The sequence below is a fragment of the Drosophila takahashii genome, chromosome 3R (genome assembly GCF_030179915.1).
Source record: "Drosophila takahashii strain IR98-3 E-12201 chromosome 3R, DtakHiC1v2, whole genome shotgun sequence".
NCBI classification, from domain to species: domain Eukaryota; kingdom Metazoa; phylum Arthropoda; class Insecta; order Diptera; family Drosophilidae; genus Drosophila; species Drosophila takahashii.
The window spans coordinates 37,219,531-37,236,995 of NC_091681.1; the positions used below are offsets into that span (position 1 = coordinate 37,219,531).

General features: G+C 40.6%; 3 protein-coding genes and 1 long non-coding RNA gene across 4 annotated transcripts in view; 3 read left to right on the forward strand and 1 right to left on the reverse strand.

The window, feature by feature from the left end:
• Positions 1–695: 695 nt before the first annotated feature.
• LOC138913377 (uncharacterized) overlaps positions 696–17,465 on the reverse strand; it is an 84,196-nt gene continuing 67,426 nt past the window's right edge. Inside the window, exon 3 of the long non-coding RNA XR_011419081.1 lies at positions 696–1,279. This is a non-coding gene — a long non-coding RNA (uncharacterized lncRNA). The remainder of the gene's footprint in view (positions 1,280–17,465) is intronic.
• LOC108056269 (odorant receptor 98a-like) lies at positions 12,792–14,104 on the forward strand. The gene is made up of 3 exons (XM_017139996.3): positions 12,792–13,549; positions 13,611–13,968; positions 14,030–14,104. The coding sequence occupies exons 1-3, from the start codon at positions 12,792–12,794 to the stop codon at positions 14,102–14,104; spliced, it is 1,191 nt and encodes a 396-aa protein (XP_016995485.3).
• Positions 14,351–15,650, forward strand: LOC108056267 (odorant receptor 98a-like). The gene is made up of 3 exons (XM_017139993.3): positions 14,351–15,111; positions 15,165–15,522; positions 15,576–15,650. Exons 1-3 carry the CDS (start codon positions 14,351–14,353, stop codon positions 15,648–15,650), a joined length of 1,194 nt encoding a protein of 397 aa, XP_016995482.3.
• On the forward strand, positions 16,046–17,355 carry LOC108056270 (odorant receptor 98a-like). The gene is made up of 3 exons (XM_017139997.3): positions 16,046–16,803; positions 16,865–17,222; positions 17,281–17,355. Exons 1-3 carry the CDS (start codon positions 16,046–16,048, stop codon positions 17,353–17,355), a joined length of 1,191 nt encoding a protein of 396 aa, XP_016995486.2.

The following is a 17,465-nucleotide window of genomic DNA, read 5'->3' on the forward strand; positions in this document are numbered from 1 at the left end:
GACAAAAACGTGGCGAAGAAAAGCAATTAGCGAAATTAATTGCTCAAGTTTCGCTTTGAAATATTCATCCGTGAGATTAATTCGCCGGCCGACAAAGCTCCGTCATCGAGCATCAGCCTCAGAATGAGAATCAGCATCAGCATGGCCCTTCGCCTGCAATTTGTGGCTTTGTCAATCGAATGGCTTTGCGGCCAGGAACGCTGATTGACTCGACTCGACTCGACTTGGCTTGGCATGGTTTGACTTGGCCCTCTTGCAAGCGATTGAATTTGCAATTGCCAAGGGTCTTGGGCCTTCCTTCACCTGGGAGGGCTGAGGATCAGTGCTGCCGATTTCGAGCAGGGATATGTTTTGCAGTGAGCTTAAAAATCAAGCATTCATAAGGGCTGGATTCGACTTATATACTACATGCAATGGAAAGAAGATTTTTGGGAAATTTTTATCCAGACTTACGGACAGACGAACGGACAGACGGACGGACAGACGAACGGACAGACGAACGGACAGTCGACTCGTATAGAGATGCTGATCAAAAAATGTATACATTATAAGGGTCGGAAATCGATATACTCTCTACTTCGCAAGAGTATGCAAATGTTTTTATCATACTTTTGTCAACTGCATAAGTATCTCTTTAAAAGTCTTAAAGAGTTATGATAGGTATAAGCTTTATAATATTCAACTTACCACTTTCCAAGTGCAGAGAGAGCACTGCGATGGCCAGGAGCAGGATGTGGGGCAGGCTCCTCATCCGCCGATTGCTGATATGTCCTAGCTGGCTAATTGTCCTCGCTTTAGCGGCCATTTTGCCGGAGTTTCTGTTGTTGCTGCAGTTTATATTGCCGAAGGACTTGAATTTGTAAGCAATTCTGCTGCTTCTACTGCTGCTTCTTCTGCTGCTGCTCGCCGACTTAGTCAGGTGCATTGAATTAATTATTTCATAGCTGCACACGAATTTGCAGGCCGCAGATTGTGTTGCAAGCAACGGGAGACGGGGAATGGGAATAAGAACTACAGGCTACTTTTAGGTGTCCTGCGATTTCTTCCACTTGCACAACAACCACTTCACTTCGCCTTTGTCGACGTCTTCGACTGCAGCACTTACGGAATTTTAATTATTCAAAATAGGTTTTTAGCACAGCAGGCGGCGGCACAGGATACGACAGGATAGCAGGATACTGGGATCCTACGGGCTACAGGTTCGTGGTTGCGGGGCTGCACTGCTTTAATTGCTTGTTTTGCTGCAATGCATTTTCCTGGGGCGTTTGTAAATTTATAGCTGCAAAATACAAGGAAAACGATATGCGTTAGTTTTCTGCATGACCACAGAGAGTCCTTCGTGTGTGTGTGTGTTTTTGTCCTGGTGTGAGTTCTGTGTTCGGATCTATGTGCTGGTGTCCTGTGTAATGCAGTTAAGCCGCCGTGCCCAAATACATAATTCCTATGCAAATAAGCGTGGCCCAACACTGAAATTTATGTGCGCACAGCGTTTTGCATATCTGCACACAGAATAGAGGCGACCAAGAGTGAGATACCAGCGTACACTGAAAGAAATGGGGCAATAAACAAACTCCACACAAAGATTATCAAAAACTAAATCAGTATTCCCTATTTGCAAGGAAATCTGGTATTAAAAAAGTATGCAAATACCTTTTTTTTTTAAATTCCCCCAAAATTTATTTAATCTGTTACTGAGTGTTAAACGTTGTTTTTCTTTAAACAGAAATGGGTCCCCTTTCCCATATCATTTAAAAATCAAAGGTATCATTATTATTAAATACCAAAAAACTAAAAATGTGTATGGACAAATATGGACAAGTAAACTAGAAAACTAATTTAATTTTTTCTAATGAGCTTTGGAAGAAATCTAGTTAAGATTTGAAGATTCAAACTAAATTTTAAAAATAGAAAATAATTCTTCACGTGTAAACTATCGTTTTTCATGTTCTAAATGACTAGTTTCGGGCAAATAAAACGTTGTCATATATTTTTTTGTTAGTGCACATACGAACATTCGTATATAGTCGCGTCTTCTTTGACTTTTTTCCACAGGCGAATAAAACTCAAGCAGAGCGGAAAAAAAGTATAAACGACGGCAGGCAGGCGAAAAACACAAAAAAACAAAATGCCAACGCAGGACAAGCTGCCAAATTAACAGAAATTTGGATCGCAGCCCGAACTTTTAGTCTCCGCAGGATAGTGCACAGGACTCTCCTGCTCCTGCTCCTCATTCCCTTTTTTCAGTGACAGCAAGCCAACTGAAATAATCCCGCAAAATATTGTGTGCGCATTTTGGATTTGTTGTCTTTGATTTGGCGCGGTTTTTCGTGTGTTTTTATTTCGCTCGATGGTTTTATTCTTGTTTTTTTATCCACATATATGTACATAGGGTATTGCAATTTCTTTACTTAACATGTTTTGGCAGTTGCGCAGGCTGGAAGACCGCAGGATGGAGGCCCTGCCAATATGGGGCTCATAAACAATTCTATTAAAATAAATGTAGCATATTTATAAGGAGTCGTCGTCGTCGCACAAAGTGAAAGGAAAAGCAACTTAAATGCTTTATAAATCGACTCGAATTTGTTTTCCTTTTAGGCCTTTGGTATAGGTAGAGAAAAAACAAGCGAAGCAACAAATTTTGATGAAAGGCCTGGCAAAAAATATTGATAAAGAAGGGCCTCCGACGAAAAATGATTGATTTTATGGGTTCGGGGCCAAAACAAAAAAAAAAGAAGGAAACTGGGAGAGCAGAAATGATGATGGCCAGCAGACGAGCAATGAGTGACCGCTTGGCCAAGAGACTAAGACAGGAAATACGCAAAGTACACAAGGATATTACGTACCCAAAGCAATACGAATATACGGCACTTTTATGTGCAGGACACGAGGATAAGAGTTCGAATATCTGGGGCCAAGGAAAAAAGAGGAAAAACCACGAAATGAAAATCGAAAAACCAGGCCGCAAGAGCAACAACCAAAACCACACACACAAGAGTAAGGGTGCGTATGAGAAAATTTGTGTATTTGCCATAAAATAATTTATCAATTGGAAAATTTCTAGACAGACTGCCAAAGGGGGGGAAAGCGAAGTCCTGAAAGGAGTGAACGCAAGGACGAAACTCGAGAATGTGGGGGAAAAATGCCCAAGTATTTCTGCTATCGCCACCCTCCATCTCGTCCTGCGTGCGTACGAATGTGTGTGTATTTGAGGGTAAAATTATGACAGGAGGAAATAAAAAAGCATAAATTTATTACCGAACCGAGGACGATGACTACTAAAACTTGGCCACAGGCCCGTGGGGAGCACTCGGTGGAAAGTAAAGATCATAAATAATCGAAAGGGCGACAATATTGGCGCAGGACAATGACAATGAGGGGGTTTGCTATGCTATGACGTTTTGTGGCGCATATAAATATCCCTTCGATTCGATTCGCTTCGAATTAAAGAGGTTTGAAAAGTGGCATGGGTATGGGGATGAGAACGAAGGACGAAGCCAGAATAATTGTACAACAATTTGCCGTAACAAGGATATCAAATTTGCACAAGCTGAAACCGAAGTAGAGAGAGACCGCGAGACAACGACAACGAAACAAAATAAAAAGGATAACGAGCACAATAAAAGAAATGAAATCGTAGCCCCCGAAATACAGTTGCTAATTGGACAAAGCAACCGAAAAATGAAAGCCAAGCAACAAGAGGATATACGCGCCAAGGATTCCCGACCGCCGTGTGTGACCTAAAAGCCAAATCCCAAAGCTCCTCTTTTTCCTTCCTTCTATTCAAATGCAACCGGGGATGGCACAAAAAAATAACCGAAATGAAATAAAAGAGATTGGCTTAGTTAGGTCTAATTTCTCGGGCAGACAAAGTGCTTAAAAAATAATTACACGCCGGCAATCAGCAAGTTGCGCTGGCCCAGGAAACAGGAAACGCCGGACACGCGACGTCATCCGTCCGTCTGTTCGCCTTGTCCGTCCTGTCCGTTCGCCTTGTCCGTTGGTCTTGTCCGTTCTCTTCGGTAACCTTCCGGCGGTGCTGGTTGCCCCATTTGGTGGTGGCAGAATGGCGGTGCCACTCGTTAGCAATTGACCGCTTGCTGGCACGTCAAATTCAATTTAGTTGCCGGGCCCCCGAAAACGCCATGCCGCAAATTCGCCAACTTACAAGTAATTAGGCAGCTCAACTGCAGCTGACCACGCCTCTGCCGCCCACAAGGCGGCCAAAGGCCATCGGCACACACAGACACACACCTACTGCCCACACTAAAGCACACACACAGATACAGAGATATACACCAAGGACACTCAGGACACGCGTCGTCAGCTGCTTTGCGTGGACGACGGCATCGTTTGCTTGATTGTCATCGCCGCAGTGGCATGTGGATGCAGCTGTAGATATATATGTGCAGAGAGCGAATTTGGGGGTAATTTGCATGAAATTCAGTTAGGTTAACTTAAAAAATAAGGAATAACCTTTATAATTTCCAGAAATATAATTTATATATTTATTTGAATTATAACATCTAAAATGTAATATAGAAAAACCGTCAGAAATCCCTTGGCTTCTGAAACCTTTCAAAAGGTGCCAAAAAGTATGCAAAGAAATAAACTCATCGCTCATATGGCTTCAAAATATATTGTTGCATACTTTTAGGCGCCTGAAAAAGTGGTTTCAAACCTCTACTAGCTAAATGTTAATCAAGAAATCGGTATTCTCCCTACCTTTCCCCCAGTGTAATTATATTTGTAGTCGCTGCCTGCAGTTTCAGTTGTCGTTGGCTAATTGCACATTGTTCGGAGATGGTAGCTGGCAGCTAGAAACTGTTCGCTTTCTTTGCCGCTCTCCGTCGCCTTTTTACGTGTTTGACATGCACTTTCAGCCGGGGTAATTACCAATTTGCGGCGCCAATTTGGCTACCCATATCCGGAGCGGCCAACACCAACGCAGCGCAGCCAGCAAAATTTAATTAGTTTGCCATCCAAATGCTCTGTCACTCGCTCCTCCTCTTATTCAATAGTCAACGCAAATGACACTTTTGCAACAAGGACAAGGAATACTTGTACAAAAAAAAAATGAAATAAAATGAAAAGGAGCAAAAGGCGTTCGATGGCTGGCCGCAGGCGTCGCGCAATTATGAGCAATCGCAGCTATCCCTTTGACCCTTTGTAATCTCTTTAATGGCAGGACATTGACGATGGCAACAGGAAGAGCGTTTCGGGCCCAGTTTAATTTACTTCAAGTGGCCGTCAATTAATTTAATTTAAGCCTCTCGCACAAAGCATGATTACACTTTGGCACTTTGACAACTCCGAGCTGCTGGTTGCCGGTGACCCAGACACCGGGAGAGATCAGGAGCAGATATCTGTATCTGCGTGGCAACAAAGGGTTAACTAAAGGTTAACCTGGTTGCCAGGTTGCCGGGACAATCGAGGTCGCCTTTAGCCCTTTCTCGGTTCAAGCCAAACTTTAATTAAAGCCATTTCGTCCTCTTGACGCAAAAATGTCAATGCACTTGCTCTCGGAATTATGCACAGTTTTTTCATCATTCACATACTGAGGGCGAAATCGGGACACTTGTCCACTAAAGGGCATTTACACTGAGGGAATTATTAATGTCGTTTAGCAGAAAATAAATTTACATCTATCAAGGTTCATAGAAGATTAATTTGTAAATTGTAAATTGATCCTTAAACATTTCTAAATTTTCATACCCACTTCCACTTTCCAATAATATTTTAGAGAATTTTTATTTTGCTTATATACACTGCATAATTAGGTATTTCCAAATAAATAAATATATAAAATCATATGTTAAATATATATTTTAATTCATTAAATCCTTTTAAAACATTCATTCCTCTCTCATCAATTTATTCCTCCAATTTAGATAGTTAAAGGTTTCCCTCTGTGCAGAGGAGCCCAGGAGGAGCAGCTGCTAGAGCTGTATTCGATTTCAAGGACACTCAATGGGGCAGCTGCCTCATCCTCATCCTCGTGCTCGTCCTTCTGCTCGTCCGAATCCGGATGCTGCTGCTGGTAGCCGGAAGAGCTCTTCACAGTTTATAGCTCCAAGTGGCCGTTGGCAAGTGCAAGTGGAAATTCTTGAGCGCACTCGGCTCTTCAACTGATTACGGTTTGTTTTCCATGCAAGCAACACTACGGCACACATACACGAAGGACATGCCCCTGGCAAGGATATATGTTCGTGTATATATATAGGACGTGAGGAGATAATGCGCTAAAATGATTAAGTTGACACACTGGCAAACACAATCGAAGCTGGCTTTTTAATTGGCCCGAACGGAAATCGCAGGCGTAAGAAGAAGGTTAATGAAAATTTGATTAAACATCTAATTGATTGGCGGTCTAGCGTGCGAGAGGGCATTGATTTTTGTCCTAGGTGGAGGATGGTATTTTTAATTTGATTAAACTCAAGACGCTGCAAATATTTAACGCTAATTAAACTCGACAACCAACAGAAGCCATTCAATGGACATGCCAAGGACTAATTAAGATTTTGTCAATTACTTATGGCGAGTGCCACGCCCAATGAAGAGGAGAGAAAGAGAGGCAAAAGGAAGGTCCTGACGCAGCAAACTGCACGCTTCACTGTATCCTCTATGTGTGTGTGTAAGTGTAGTTGTATGCAATCATTAAAATTAATTTATTGGTTTCATTAACTCGACTGCCGAGTCTTTAGCAGCTCGGAGCACATTAGGCGCTTCTATGCCCGCAGATATCCCCTTCCCCAGCTGAAAAGCAAAGCTGCAGCAATTCCTGTCCCGGGTCCTTTAGGTCCTTGGGTCCTTCGAAGCCAAATGACACCCCGACGACATTTTGTTTCATTTCGTGCGGCAACCAAGCCAAAATCCGTTGAAAGCATAAGCCAGAAAACAGAGGCTGCGGGATCGAGCCGAGGAAATGGCTCTCTCTCTTTTGCCTTCCCCTCAAAGTCTTCGCGCTTGGCTGACCAACAATGAAAATATAATGTCGTCGGACCTCCGCCAATCCTCCATCCTCCAAAGTATCCCCGTCCTTATTGTCAGTTAGCTACTTGCTGGCCGGGGCAAAAAAAAAAGAAGGGCGCTAAATGAAAATGAACTAGAAATAATCATCATTAGGCACGGAGGAGGCCACCTTTATGAACTTTGGCAACAAGTACGTACTTGTGCTTTAAATTCGAACCACCGCGAAAGTTCGTGGCTCGAAACCCAAACTAACTTGGACAATCGCGTTGGGTGAGAACGCCAGCGAAACGGAACCCAAAGTATTGAGTTTCATGCCTAAATTGAATTATTTCTCCCGAGTCAAACAATGGAAAACTTTGCCCGCGATATGAGTGTGTTGTGCAAATAGTTTATCCCCACTTTTGGTGAATGATGAGTCACACGTAGTTATTGCACTGACAAAATATGGAACTAGATTAATTAGTTACTGATATTGGTATTTTAATAATCCTGAAATTGATAAACAACGAAGGAATAAATTACTAATTTGAAATAAATTTTTTTGTCTTGAACTTAACTGTAGCTTAAGTCCACAACAAGAGTTGATAATTGTATTTTGTTTGAGCAGAAAAAATTATACAAGCAAATTAAGTGTACAAAAATAAAATATAAACCTTTTAATTTATATTTAATTAATTTAATTTAATTTAATTTATTCCTCTCTTTGAAATAAATATTTTACCCTGGACTTAATTGAGGGTTAAAAAATAATTCAAGTAAATAAAAACAAAATATAAGCCCGTAAATTCCAATTTAATGAAGTAGTAAATTCCTCTATTTATAATAAATATTAATTTAATCCCAAAATTAACTGAAGATTAAAAGAAGTAAAGAGTTGTATATTTATATATTTGATAAGTAGCCGAGTGGCTTTACCTGCAGCCATTTTCCAATTAAACCTCTTTCCAAGGACTTTTCACTACCTCTTTCCCCCAGTGCACATGTACCGGAGGGGGGCGCTGTCAGTTCTGTCTATATCTAAGCAGCTCAACACCACCCAGTTTCGTATGAAAGGCACCACCCGCTTGATGCATTGCACTTTGGCGTGTTGCTGACGCCGCAGGCGAGCTGCGAATGCCGCAGTGCATTTGGCAAATAAGAAAAATTGCATAAATTTCATTAAACTCGAAATGTCAAGCAACTGTCGGGCGTAGAACGGCTCCCTTTAACCCCGTCGCCGGCGAACGGGGGTGTGTTGTTGGCCCTATATCAACGATGTGGCAGTCTGGGCCCCGGCCTGGCAATATTAAAAATTGTGCACCGAAATCCCCAAAGTAATTTATTAAGATGCCTCATGATGTTTCCACGTTCTGTGTTATATTTTTCTTTTTTTTATTATTTACGCGCCGCTGACTTCACGCCATTAAAAAACACGGCGCAACCTATATAGCGAAAGCATTTTATATGCAAAGTTCAGCTACAGTTGCCTCATTGGAGCTCGGGCTTTGTTGGCAGCAGGAAAAAAGGAGACTCAAAAGGAGGAGCCTGAGATGAAGCCATAGATATGAAGGACAATCCAAGTGGCCAACTAATGCATCTGCAGGGAGGCGATGCGAATCATCCATCGTTAGCCGGCTGACATTTATATGAGCTTCTGTTCTTGCCTCTTCTGGGTCTTAGCCATTTTTGGCTTTGATTGCAATTCGCAGTTTTTGTGGCCAAGGCATTGTCATAAATTACTTTGCATTGCCTCGTTCGTTTGAAAATCGTAAATCAAAAGAGGGTAAGAGAACGAAGAAGGAGGAGAAGCAGGAGTAGGAGGGTGTGAACCATCGTCTTGGCCACACTGCGTATGTGTGATATTTCATAAGCGTGTCATGAATTCTAATTACCTTCTGGCCATTGGAGCAATTGCCATTTCTACGCTCGGCTTTTGCATTTTATGTGTGTGTGCCTCTGCCTCTGCCTCTGCACACACAATTCATAAATTTCATTTTTAAATTGCTTTTCAAACTTTTTACACCACGCACACACGCAATATCGGAATATCTATACCAGTTAAAATATTAAATTCCACTGCGCCAGCAAAAAGAACAGTGAAAAGTAAACACAGTATTATTTAAAAAATTAGTAGATAATGTGAATAATTAAATTTCACCGAATGCATAACTACATGATAGCATGCAAATTTAATACGAATTACAATAATAATAATAACAATAATAATAATAATATTCATCACGGTCATTTTTTCCTCTATTGAATATTTAAATGTTTCCTTTGTTGAGCTGTGCACTTTGTTTTACCGCTCTTTCCGCTCCTTCCGTCCATTTCCCATTTTCCATTTCCCATTCATTGGCCACTGACCATTCAGTGCCAGCGATTCATTTTAGTGTTTCCATGTTAACGTCATAATCTGCGTTATGCAGTTTAGCGTATCAATTACCGCATAGCGGCAAAAACTGGCATGTGAATAAAATATATTGCCAATGCCGCGCTCATCAGTGAACGATATTTGCTATAGATAGTGCCACGCGAAAGGGACTCGAATAAATAGCGGATAAATGCACTCAAACTAAGAGTCTCGACGAAGCATTACCAGCTGGGGGAAATCTATACTTGCAGCCATTAAATAATATTTAATAGATTTAAATACAACTAAAGATTCAAGTTTCAAAGAAATCAGTAAGGATTTTTGAATATCTTCAAAGGGTGTTTAAAAGTATGCTGCCAAAATGAAGTAAGAATTCGTTGCATACTTTTAGTCACCTTTTTAAGTAATTTGTGATTTCTGCCACAACTTCAATTGAATATATTCTTAAATTTTTTATCTCATGCATGTCATAATTAAAATTCAGCATAAAATACTTCCGCGTCATAAATACCCCGACTACCCACCAAAGTACGAAAAAATACTGGCCAACGCTCGTTGTGAAAAATAAATTTACAATTTTTCGCAAAAATAAAAGCAGCATTTTCCTTGGCCGTGTATGAATAAAGAATGTAAATCTGCCAAATCAAAAATTGATTTGAATTGGTATGCGGTAAGTACAGCTGAATGGGGGAGCAGCGAATGGCGAGGGTTTGGTTTCGGTGAATAATTGAAAGTGGGCAATGGTCAATGGTACAACGTTGATGACATGAAAAATTCATTAAACGCGTCAGGCCACAAAAAGGGGCAACCACAATGGGTGCGGTCCACGGTCCACAGTCCGAGGTCCTCAACTGCAAAACTGCAACTGCAAATGGCCAAAAACGAGCCATTGATGTATGCGGCGGCATTAGAAATCTCAAATTTCCTGGAAATTCAATTTCAAACAGGTTCGCGGCTAAAGGAATTCTAGCCAATGGCTCAAATTAGCAAAATGCGGTTGCCAGCAGTCTGACAAATATTTGCCTCGTTTTTCCACTTTCAACGTGGAAACGCGGCATTGGTTTAGTTAATAAATTAGTAAAATGTTCCTGGTGACAATGTTGTTGGTCGAGCGGTTGTCAAACGTTCGGCGCGACAATGGCCTATGATAATAGAATTTTTGTGCTGCATTTTTCGTTCGCATTTTGGGCATCATGAGCGACAGCTGCAATAATAATAATAGCAGCAAAGGCAGAGCAACAACAGCCACACCAGGCAACATCATCATCAGGAGGCAACTAAAAATATGTTAGACAAGCGCCAACATTAGCAAAGTGTTTGTAAAATATGCCAACAACTCGATTTGCCTGCCTGGCCGTTGTAAGCCCAACAACCACCCACCACCCACATTTTCATTCTAGCATTCTAAATATTTTGCGCAAAACCTAAAACATATATGTGGATACTGCATGCATCCTATATATACAGAAAACACACACACTCCCCATTGTTGAGGTCGACGTTTGCCGGCCGTCGCTTTTGACGTTGCAATAAATTTCCACGTTTATTTATTATTGCGCCGCACGTCACTGATAATTAAAAATAAATCAATTTTTAATGGCTCCCGCCGGCTAGCTGGCTAAACCGAGGCCCATAACTCGGCTCTTTCGGATGAGTGGACTCCGGTTATGAGGTTGTGCCGCACAAAACCAATTAGCACAGCGTTTAGGTACGAAAAATTTAATAAGGTGACGCGCCAGTCAAATCAATAGGGAAAATGCCAGGCACGTAGATTCGGTAGACAGACAGAAACAGAAAAACACACATGCTTTTAAGCAAATCAGTTTATGATCCAGAAACAATACTTCATCAGGCGGCGCCTTTTGGCGCAAATGGCCAACAATAAAGCTCAACTAGGCTCAGATCGAAGGAAAAGCAGAAAAAATAAAGCAAACCGAGCAGATGGAAAATTTGCGATGCGTCACGTTGTTGCAATCATTAGGAATAGAGGCACCGAGTGTGTTTGGAATCAGCAAACGTGGCAAATGCCGCTCAAATGGTTAACAATTGTCCTGGCCAATTGCCAGAGCTTCCAGTTTAATCAACTTTTTGCTTTACACAGAAAACAAATTCGATATGAAATAGGGGCATTTCTACTTTATTTCATATCAATCCGATATGATTTATGTCAAATTCATAACTCAAACATATCAACTTGAAATTTTCTCATATCATAATACACACCAAATGTAGTATTTTTTAAAAGAATTATGTAAATTAATCCTTATCATATCAAAATGATATGAAAATTGACCGGCACATATCAATCTGATCTTTTGTCAATTTTTTTCGGTGTGCTGTCTTTCGGCTTTAATTATGCAGTCAACTCTTTGCGGTTTATATGAATGTCAGCCGCTTTTATGGTCGACGCATCACCCTCATTCCGCCGTAAATCTAATAACATAAGTCCCGGTCTCCCAGTTCCCAGTTGCCAGTCACTGTTACATTCACAATATGCGAAGTCGGAAAAAGTCAGAGACCTTGTTATTTATATGCACGCATAAATATCTGGGCCCAGTGTCTGACCACAGTTGACTTGGCAACCGCAGAAAATGGCATAAAAGTCAACATGTTGAACAGCGGCTGAAAAAATATAGCCTCGGATATTATGCTATATAGGGTTTTGTGTGTGCGAGAGACTTTTCATATCTGGCCGGGGCTATAAAGTATAAATTACGGCAAATGTGTTACGCAGCGCAACAGTCGCAGGCACAGGCTCACACGCACAGCCACAACTAACTAACAACTATTAAGCCTGGGTGTTTCTGGGTATTTCTGTGTCTTTCTGGCTCTGACTTCATCTCCGGGTGAAATACGGCCACAAGACATCGGCCGTAATCAACATGCGTGGCACTGTGGCACTGTGGCAGTGCCATGCCATTTTTCCGGTGATTAAGTGTTGATAAGTCTATAAATTAACTCGAACACACGCGTCTGCCGCTGCCGACAGCGCAACGCAGACAGACAATAGCCGGGAAATCGCAGGACCCTCTATGGTGCACATGTCGGCTACGCAATATGTAGATATACGTATGCTAAGGGCACATCCCCATATATTATTAATCATGCGGCAACGGAATTCACATCTACATATATGTATGGCTAAAACTGTTGCCCACTTAATGGGAGGGGGAAAAAGAGTGTGGAAAGCTATGAAAGAAATTAGAAATTCAAGCTGAGAAGCGCATTGCAGGCGATTACAATTTCAGGTATTCAACAAATAACATCCTTTGTGTTGTGGTCACAATGAAACGGCAGCTCAACAACCAATAGTTAGACGATAATTGATTATTGTGCGTAAGCAGCGTGGGAACTATTTGCATAGAGAGTCTTGTGGGAAAAATACAAATAAATTGAATAAAATTGCCTTGAATATAAAAGAGGTTCTTAAAAGCGATTTACAACAGTTTTAAATCAGAAAAGCAGGCAAATGTTTACGTACTTGCGAAAACCTATCCCCCAGAATCTCCTCACTTCGCCAGAGGCATTTCGGTACTTTGAGGTTGGAATGTTTTGGATGGGATGGATGGCTCCTCAAGGGAACGAAGTATTATATTATATTGTATCGGCTTTCCTTATATCTTGGTGCGTTATCTATCTGCCCATTGGAATCATCATCTCCTTTGTCAAGTATATCAAGACCTTCAATCCCAGCGAACTACGGACTGTTCTACAGCTCTTTTTCAACTCCTTCGGAACGCCCTTAAAAATCGTATTCTTCAAGCTGCACTTTTGGCGATTTGTCAAGGCCCGATATCTCTTGGAACAAATGGACCAAAGAAGCACTAGTCTTAAAGAGCGATTCGAAATCCATCGATGCGTGGTCAACTGCAACAGGGCCTATCTCATCTACCAGTTTATGTATTTCGGCTACACTATATCCACATTTATATCGGGTGCTATATCGGAGTTCCTGCCCTGGCGCATCTATAATCCCATTGTGGATTGGCACGAAAGTATAAAGAGTTTCTGGAAGGCTCTGCTTCACGAGACCCTCCTGATGTTATTTTCCGTATCTCAAACCCTATTGACCGATATCTATCCACTAATTTATGGATTGATGTTGAGAACGCACCTCAATCTACTGAGGCGAAGAGTTGACAAACTATGCACGGATCCCGAAAAAAACGATGAAGAAAATCAAGAGGACTTGGTGAACTGCATAAGGGATCACCAGTTAATAAAGGAGTAAATATTTTACCACTTTTTTAAAGCAAACGATTTCTTAAATTATTTTCTTATTTTTTAGATTTGCTCAAGTAATACGACCCGTCATCGCTCGCACTATCTTCGTTCAATTTCTACTAATCGGCCTTCTTTTGGGCTTGTCCTTGATAAATCTACTCTTCTTTGCCGACTTTTGGACCGGTTTGGCCACAGTGGCTTACATAAATGGGCTAATGTTCCAAACATTTCCGTTCTGCTTCGTTTGCGACCTGATCAAGTCGGATTGCGAACTCCTCGAGGCAGCTATATTTCATTCGAATTGGCCTGGCACCAGTCAAAGATACAAGTCCTTATTGATCTTCTTCTTGCAGAACTCCCAAAATACAATTGTCTTCACAGCTGGATCCATTTTTTCTATATCCACGAGCTCGAACATCAAGGCAAGGATATGGAAATTTTATAGATATCACATTGAAATATTATAAATATTATTTATTTCAGGTGGCTAAGCTGGCATTTTCGGTAGTAACTTTTGTCAATCAACTGAACATAGCTGACAGATTGACTAAAAATTAGAAGTCATAATTTGGAAATTGAAAATAAGAACAATAAAATATTTGTTTATTTATGCACCCTGCTAAAAATTACACAATCAAAAATTCAGTAACGATTTTAATTTGTTGTGGCCACAAAAAATTAGGGGTTACAGGATAATTGATTATTTTGCGTGGGAACCATGATAAGTGGCCAAAATAAATACAAAGCATTTTCTATAATCCTCAGCAGTTTGAGTAAGACTTCAAGGCCGAAACGCAGAAAATAATGTTATTCGAATATTTACGAAAGCCGAATATAACGGATCTTCTTACTTCGGGCGATGCTTTCAAGTACTTTGAGTACGGGATGTTCTGGCTGGGCTGGAAACCCTCCTCCAAGTACCAGTTAATCTACAATATTTTAGCAGTGCTCATCATTGCCTGGAGCGTTTATTACGTGCCCATCGGAATCATAATCAGTTTTGGCTTATATATCAACAACTTTAATCCCAGCGAACTACTGACTGTTCTCCAGCTCTTTTTTAACTCCTTCGGATCACCTTTTAAAGTATTTTTCCTGAGGATATATCTGTGGAGATTCAAAAGGACCAAAGAGCTACTCAGCCAAATGGATAATCGGTGTACTTCCCTTTCGGAGCGCTTTGAGGTCCATAGATGTGTGGTCCTCTGCAACAGAGCCTATCTGATCTACCAGTTCATATATATCGGCTATACTGTATCCACTTTTCTATCAGCTGCCCTTTCTGGAGTTCTACCATGGCGCATCTATACGCCATTTTTGGATATTCACAAAAACAGGACTAGTTTCTGGATAGCTGCCCTCCATGAGACCATTCTCATGCTCTTCTCTGTGTCACAATCCGTTCTCACCGATTTATATCCACTACTCTGTGGAATAATGTTGCGAACTCATATCGGACTTTTGAGGATGAGAGTCGAGAAGCTTTGTACAGATTCCGAAAAGAGCGACGAGGAGAATCAAGAAGAATTGGTCAACTGCATCAAGGATCACAAACTCATTCAGGAGTAGTATATAAAGTACAAAAAAAATGAATTTAATATTTATAACTATTTTTTAGATGCGCTCAAATGATTCGTCCTGTCATCGAACGTACTATCTTCATCCAGTTTCTTCTGATTGGCATTTCTCTGGGTTTTTCCCTAATAAATCTATTCTTTTTCGCCGATTTTTGGACTGGTTTGGCCACACTGGCCTATATCAATGGCCTGATGATGCAGACATTTCCGTTTTGTATAGTTTGTGACCTGATCAAGGTGGATTGTGAACTTCTGGAGGTGGCCATTTTTCATTCCAATTGGCTGGACTCTAGTCGAAGATACAAGACTTTACTGGTCTTCTTTTTGATGAATTCCCAAAAGTCTATTGCTTTTCAAGCCGGCTCAGTTTTTCCCATATCCATTAGCACAAATTTAAAGGTAAAGGTGGTTTTCAGTATTTGAATTTAAATAATTGATTTTTGTAATTCCAGGTAGCTAAGTTAGCATTTTCCGTTGTTACCTTAGCGAATCAATTCAATTTGGCCGAAAAATTGGCAACTAACTAAAGTATTTTTTAGTCTATCAGTACTATCATAATGAAACCTAAAATTTAGAACAATCTACACTTAAATATATTTTTAATACATGTAGTAAACAAATAAGAAAAAGACTTTGAAATGCATAGTGCACTACAGATAATTATATTACCAGTAACTCAAAAGTTATCAACTTTTGCTTTGCGCACACAAAATTGCAGGTTTCACAAAGAAAATATAATTGATTATTTTGGGTAGGTTGCGTGGGAACTATTTGCATGGAAGAGTTCAATTAAATTTGCATTTTTGAGAAACCATTTTTGCCTAATTTGAGAACTATAAAGTATAAGTAAAGTATGCCGAGGATAACCACCTGCAGTTGAGAACAGACTTCAAGACAGACTTCAAGACAGAAAAGTATTAGAATGTTTAGTTATTTGCGCGACCCAACCCCCACGGATCTTCTGACTTCTCCGGAGGCATTTAGATACTTCGAATACGGGATGTTCTGTATGGGATGGCATACTCCGACAAAGTACAAGGCAATTTATTATATTTTGGCCACCTTAATAATTTCCTGGAGTGTTGTTTACCTGCCCATTGGAATCATCATAAGTTTTATGAAGGACATAAACACCTTTACGCCAAGCGAATTTTTGACAGTTTTGCAGCTTTTCTTTAACATAGTTGGATTGCCATTCAAAGTGCTATTCTTCAATGTTTATATTTCGAGATTTTACAAGGCCAAAGAGTTATTGAGTGAAATGGACAAACGCTGTATCGCTTTAAAGGAACGCATCGAAGTCCATCGGTGGGTGGTGCGTTGCAATAAGGCCAATTTTATCTACCAGATGATCTACACCTGCTACACAATATCCACTTTTCTATCGGCCGGCTTAAGTGGAAAGTTGCCCTGGCGCATCTACAATCCATTTGTGGATTGGAGAGAGAGTAGGTCGAGTTTTTGGAAGGCCGTCCTGAACGAGACAGCACTTATGTTATTTACCATAACACAAGCCCTGCTGACCGACATATATCCTCTGATCTATGGTTTGATGCTTAGAGTTCATATTAAGCTTTTGCAACTGAGGGTGGAGAAACTCTGCACAGATCCTGACAAAGGCGATGTCGAAAATCAGGAGGATTTGATTAACTGCATCAAGGATCACAAGCTTATAAAGGAGTGAGGATCTAAACAAATTTAATAATTTTTTAGATTTAAGGTTTATAACATTATTTTATAGATTTGCTGAAGTGATAAGACCTGCGATTGCCCACACTATCTTCATTCAGTTCCTTTTGATTGGAATCTGCTTGGGTTTGTCTATGATCAACCTGCTCTTCTTCGCCGACATTTGGACGGGTTTGGCCACCGTGGCCTATATCAATGGCCTGATGATCCAGACATTTCCATTCTGCTTCGTGTGTGACCTCATCAAATCGGACTGTAAACACCTCGAGGTGGCCATATTCCATTCCAACTGGATCAATTCAAGTCGCAGATACAAAACATCTTTGATTTACTTTTTGAAGAGCTCACAAAAATCAGTTGCTTTTACAGCCGGCTCTATTTTTCCCATTTCCGTGAGCTCAAATATTAAGGTGAGTGGCAACTGAAATAATTTAAAACCTTAAAAGCTAAGCAGCTATTATTCTTTAGGTGGCTAAGATGGCTTTTTCGGTAGTCACTTTTGTAAATCAACTTAACATAGCTGACAGATTGACCAAGAATTAAATCATAAAAAAGAATTCTGCATACCTAATAAAATATTTGCTAATTTGACCCGAAGACGATAGATGCGCCTTGCTAAAAATTACACAGCAGTAATGAGATTCTTTGTTGTG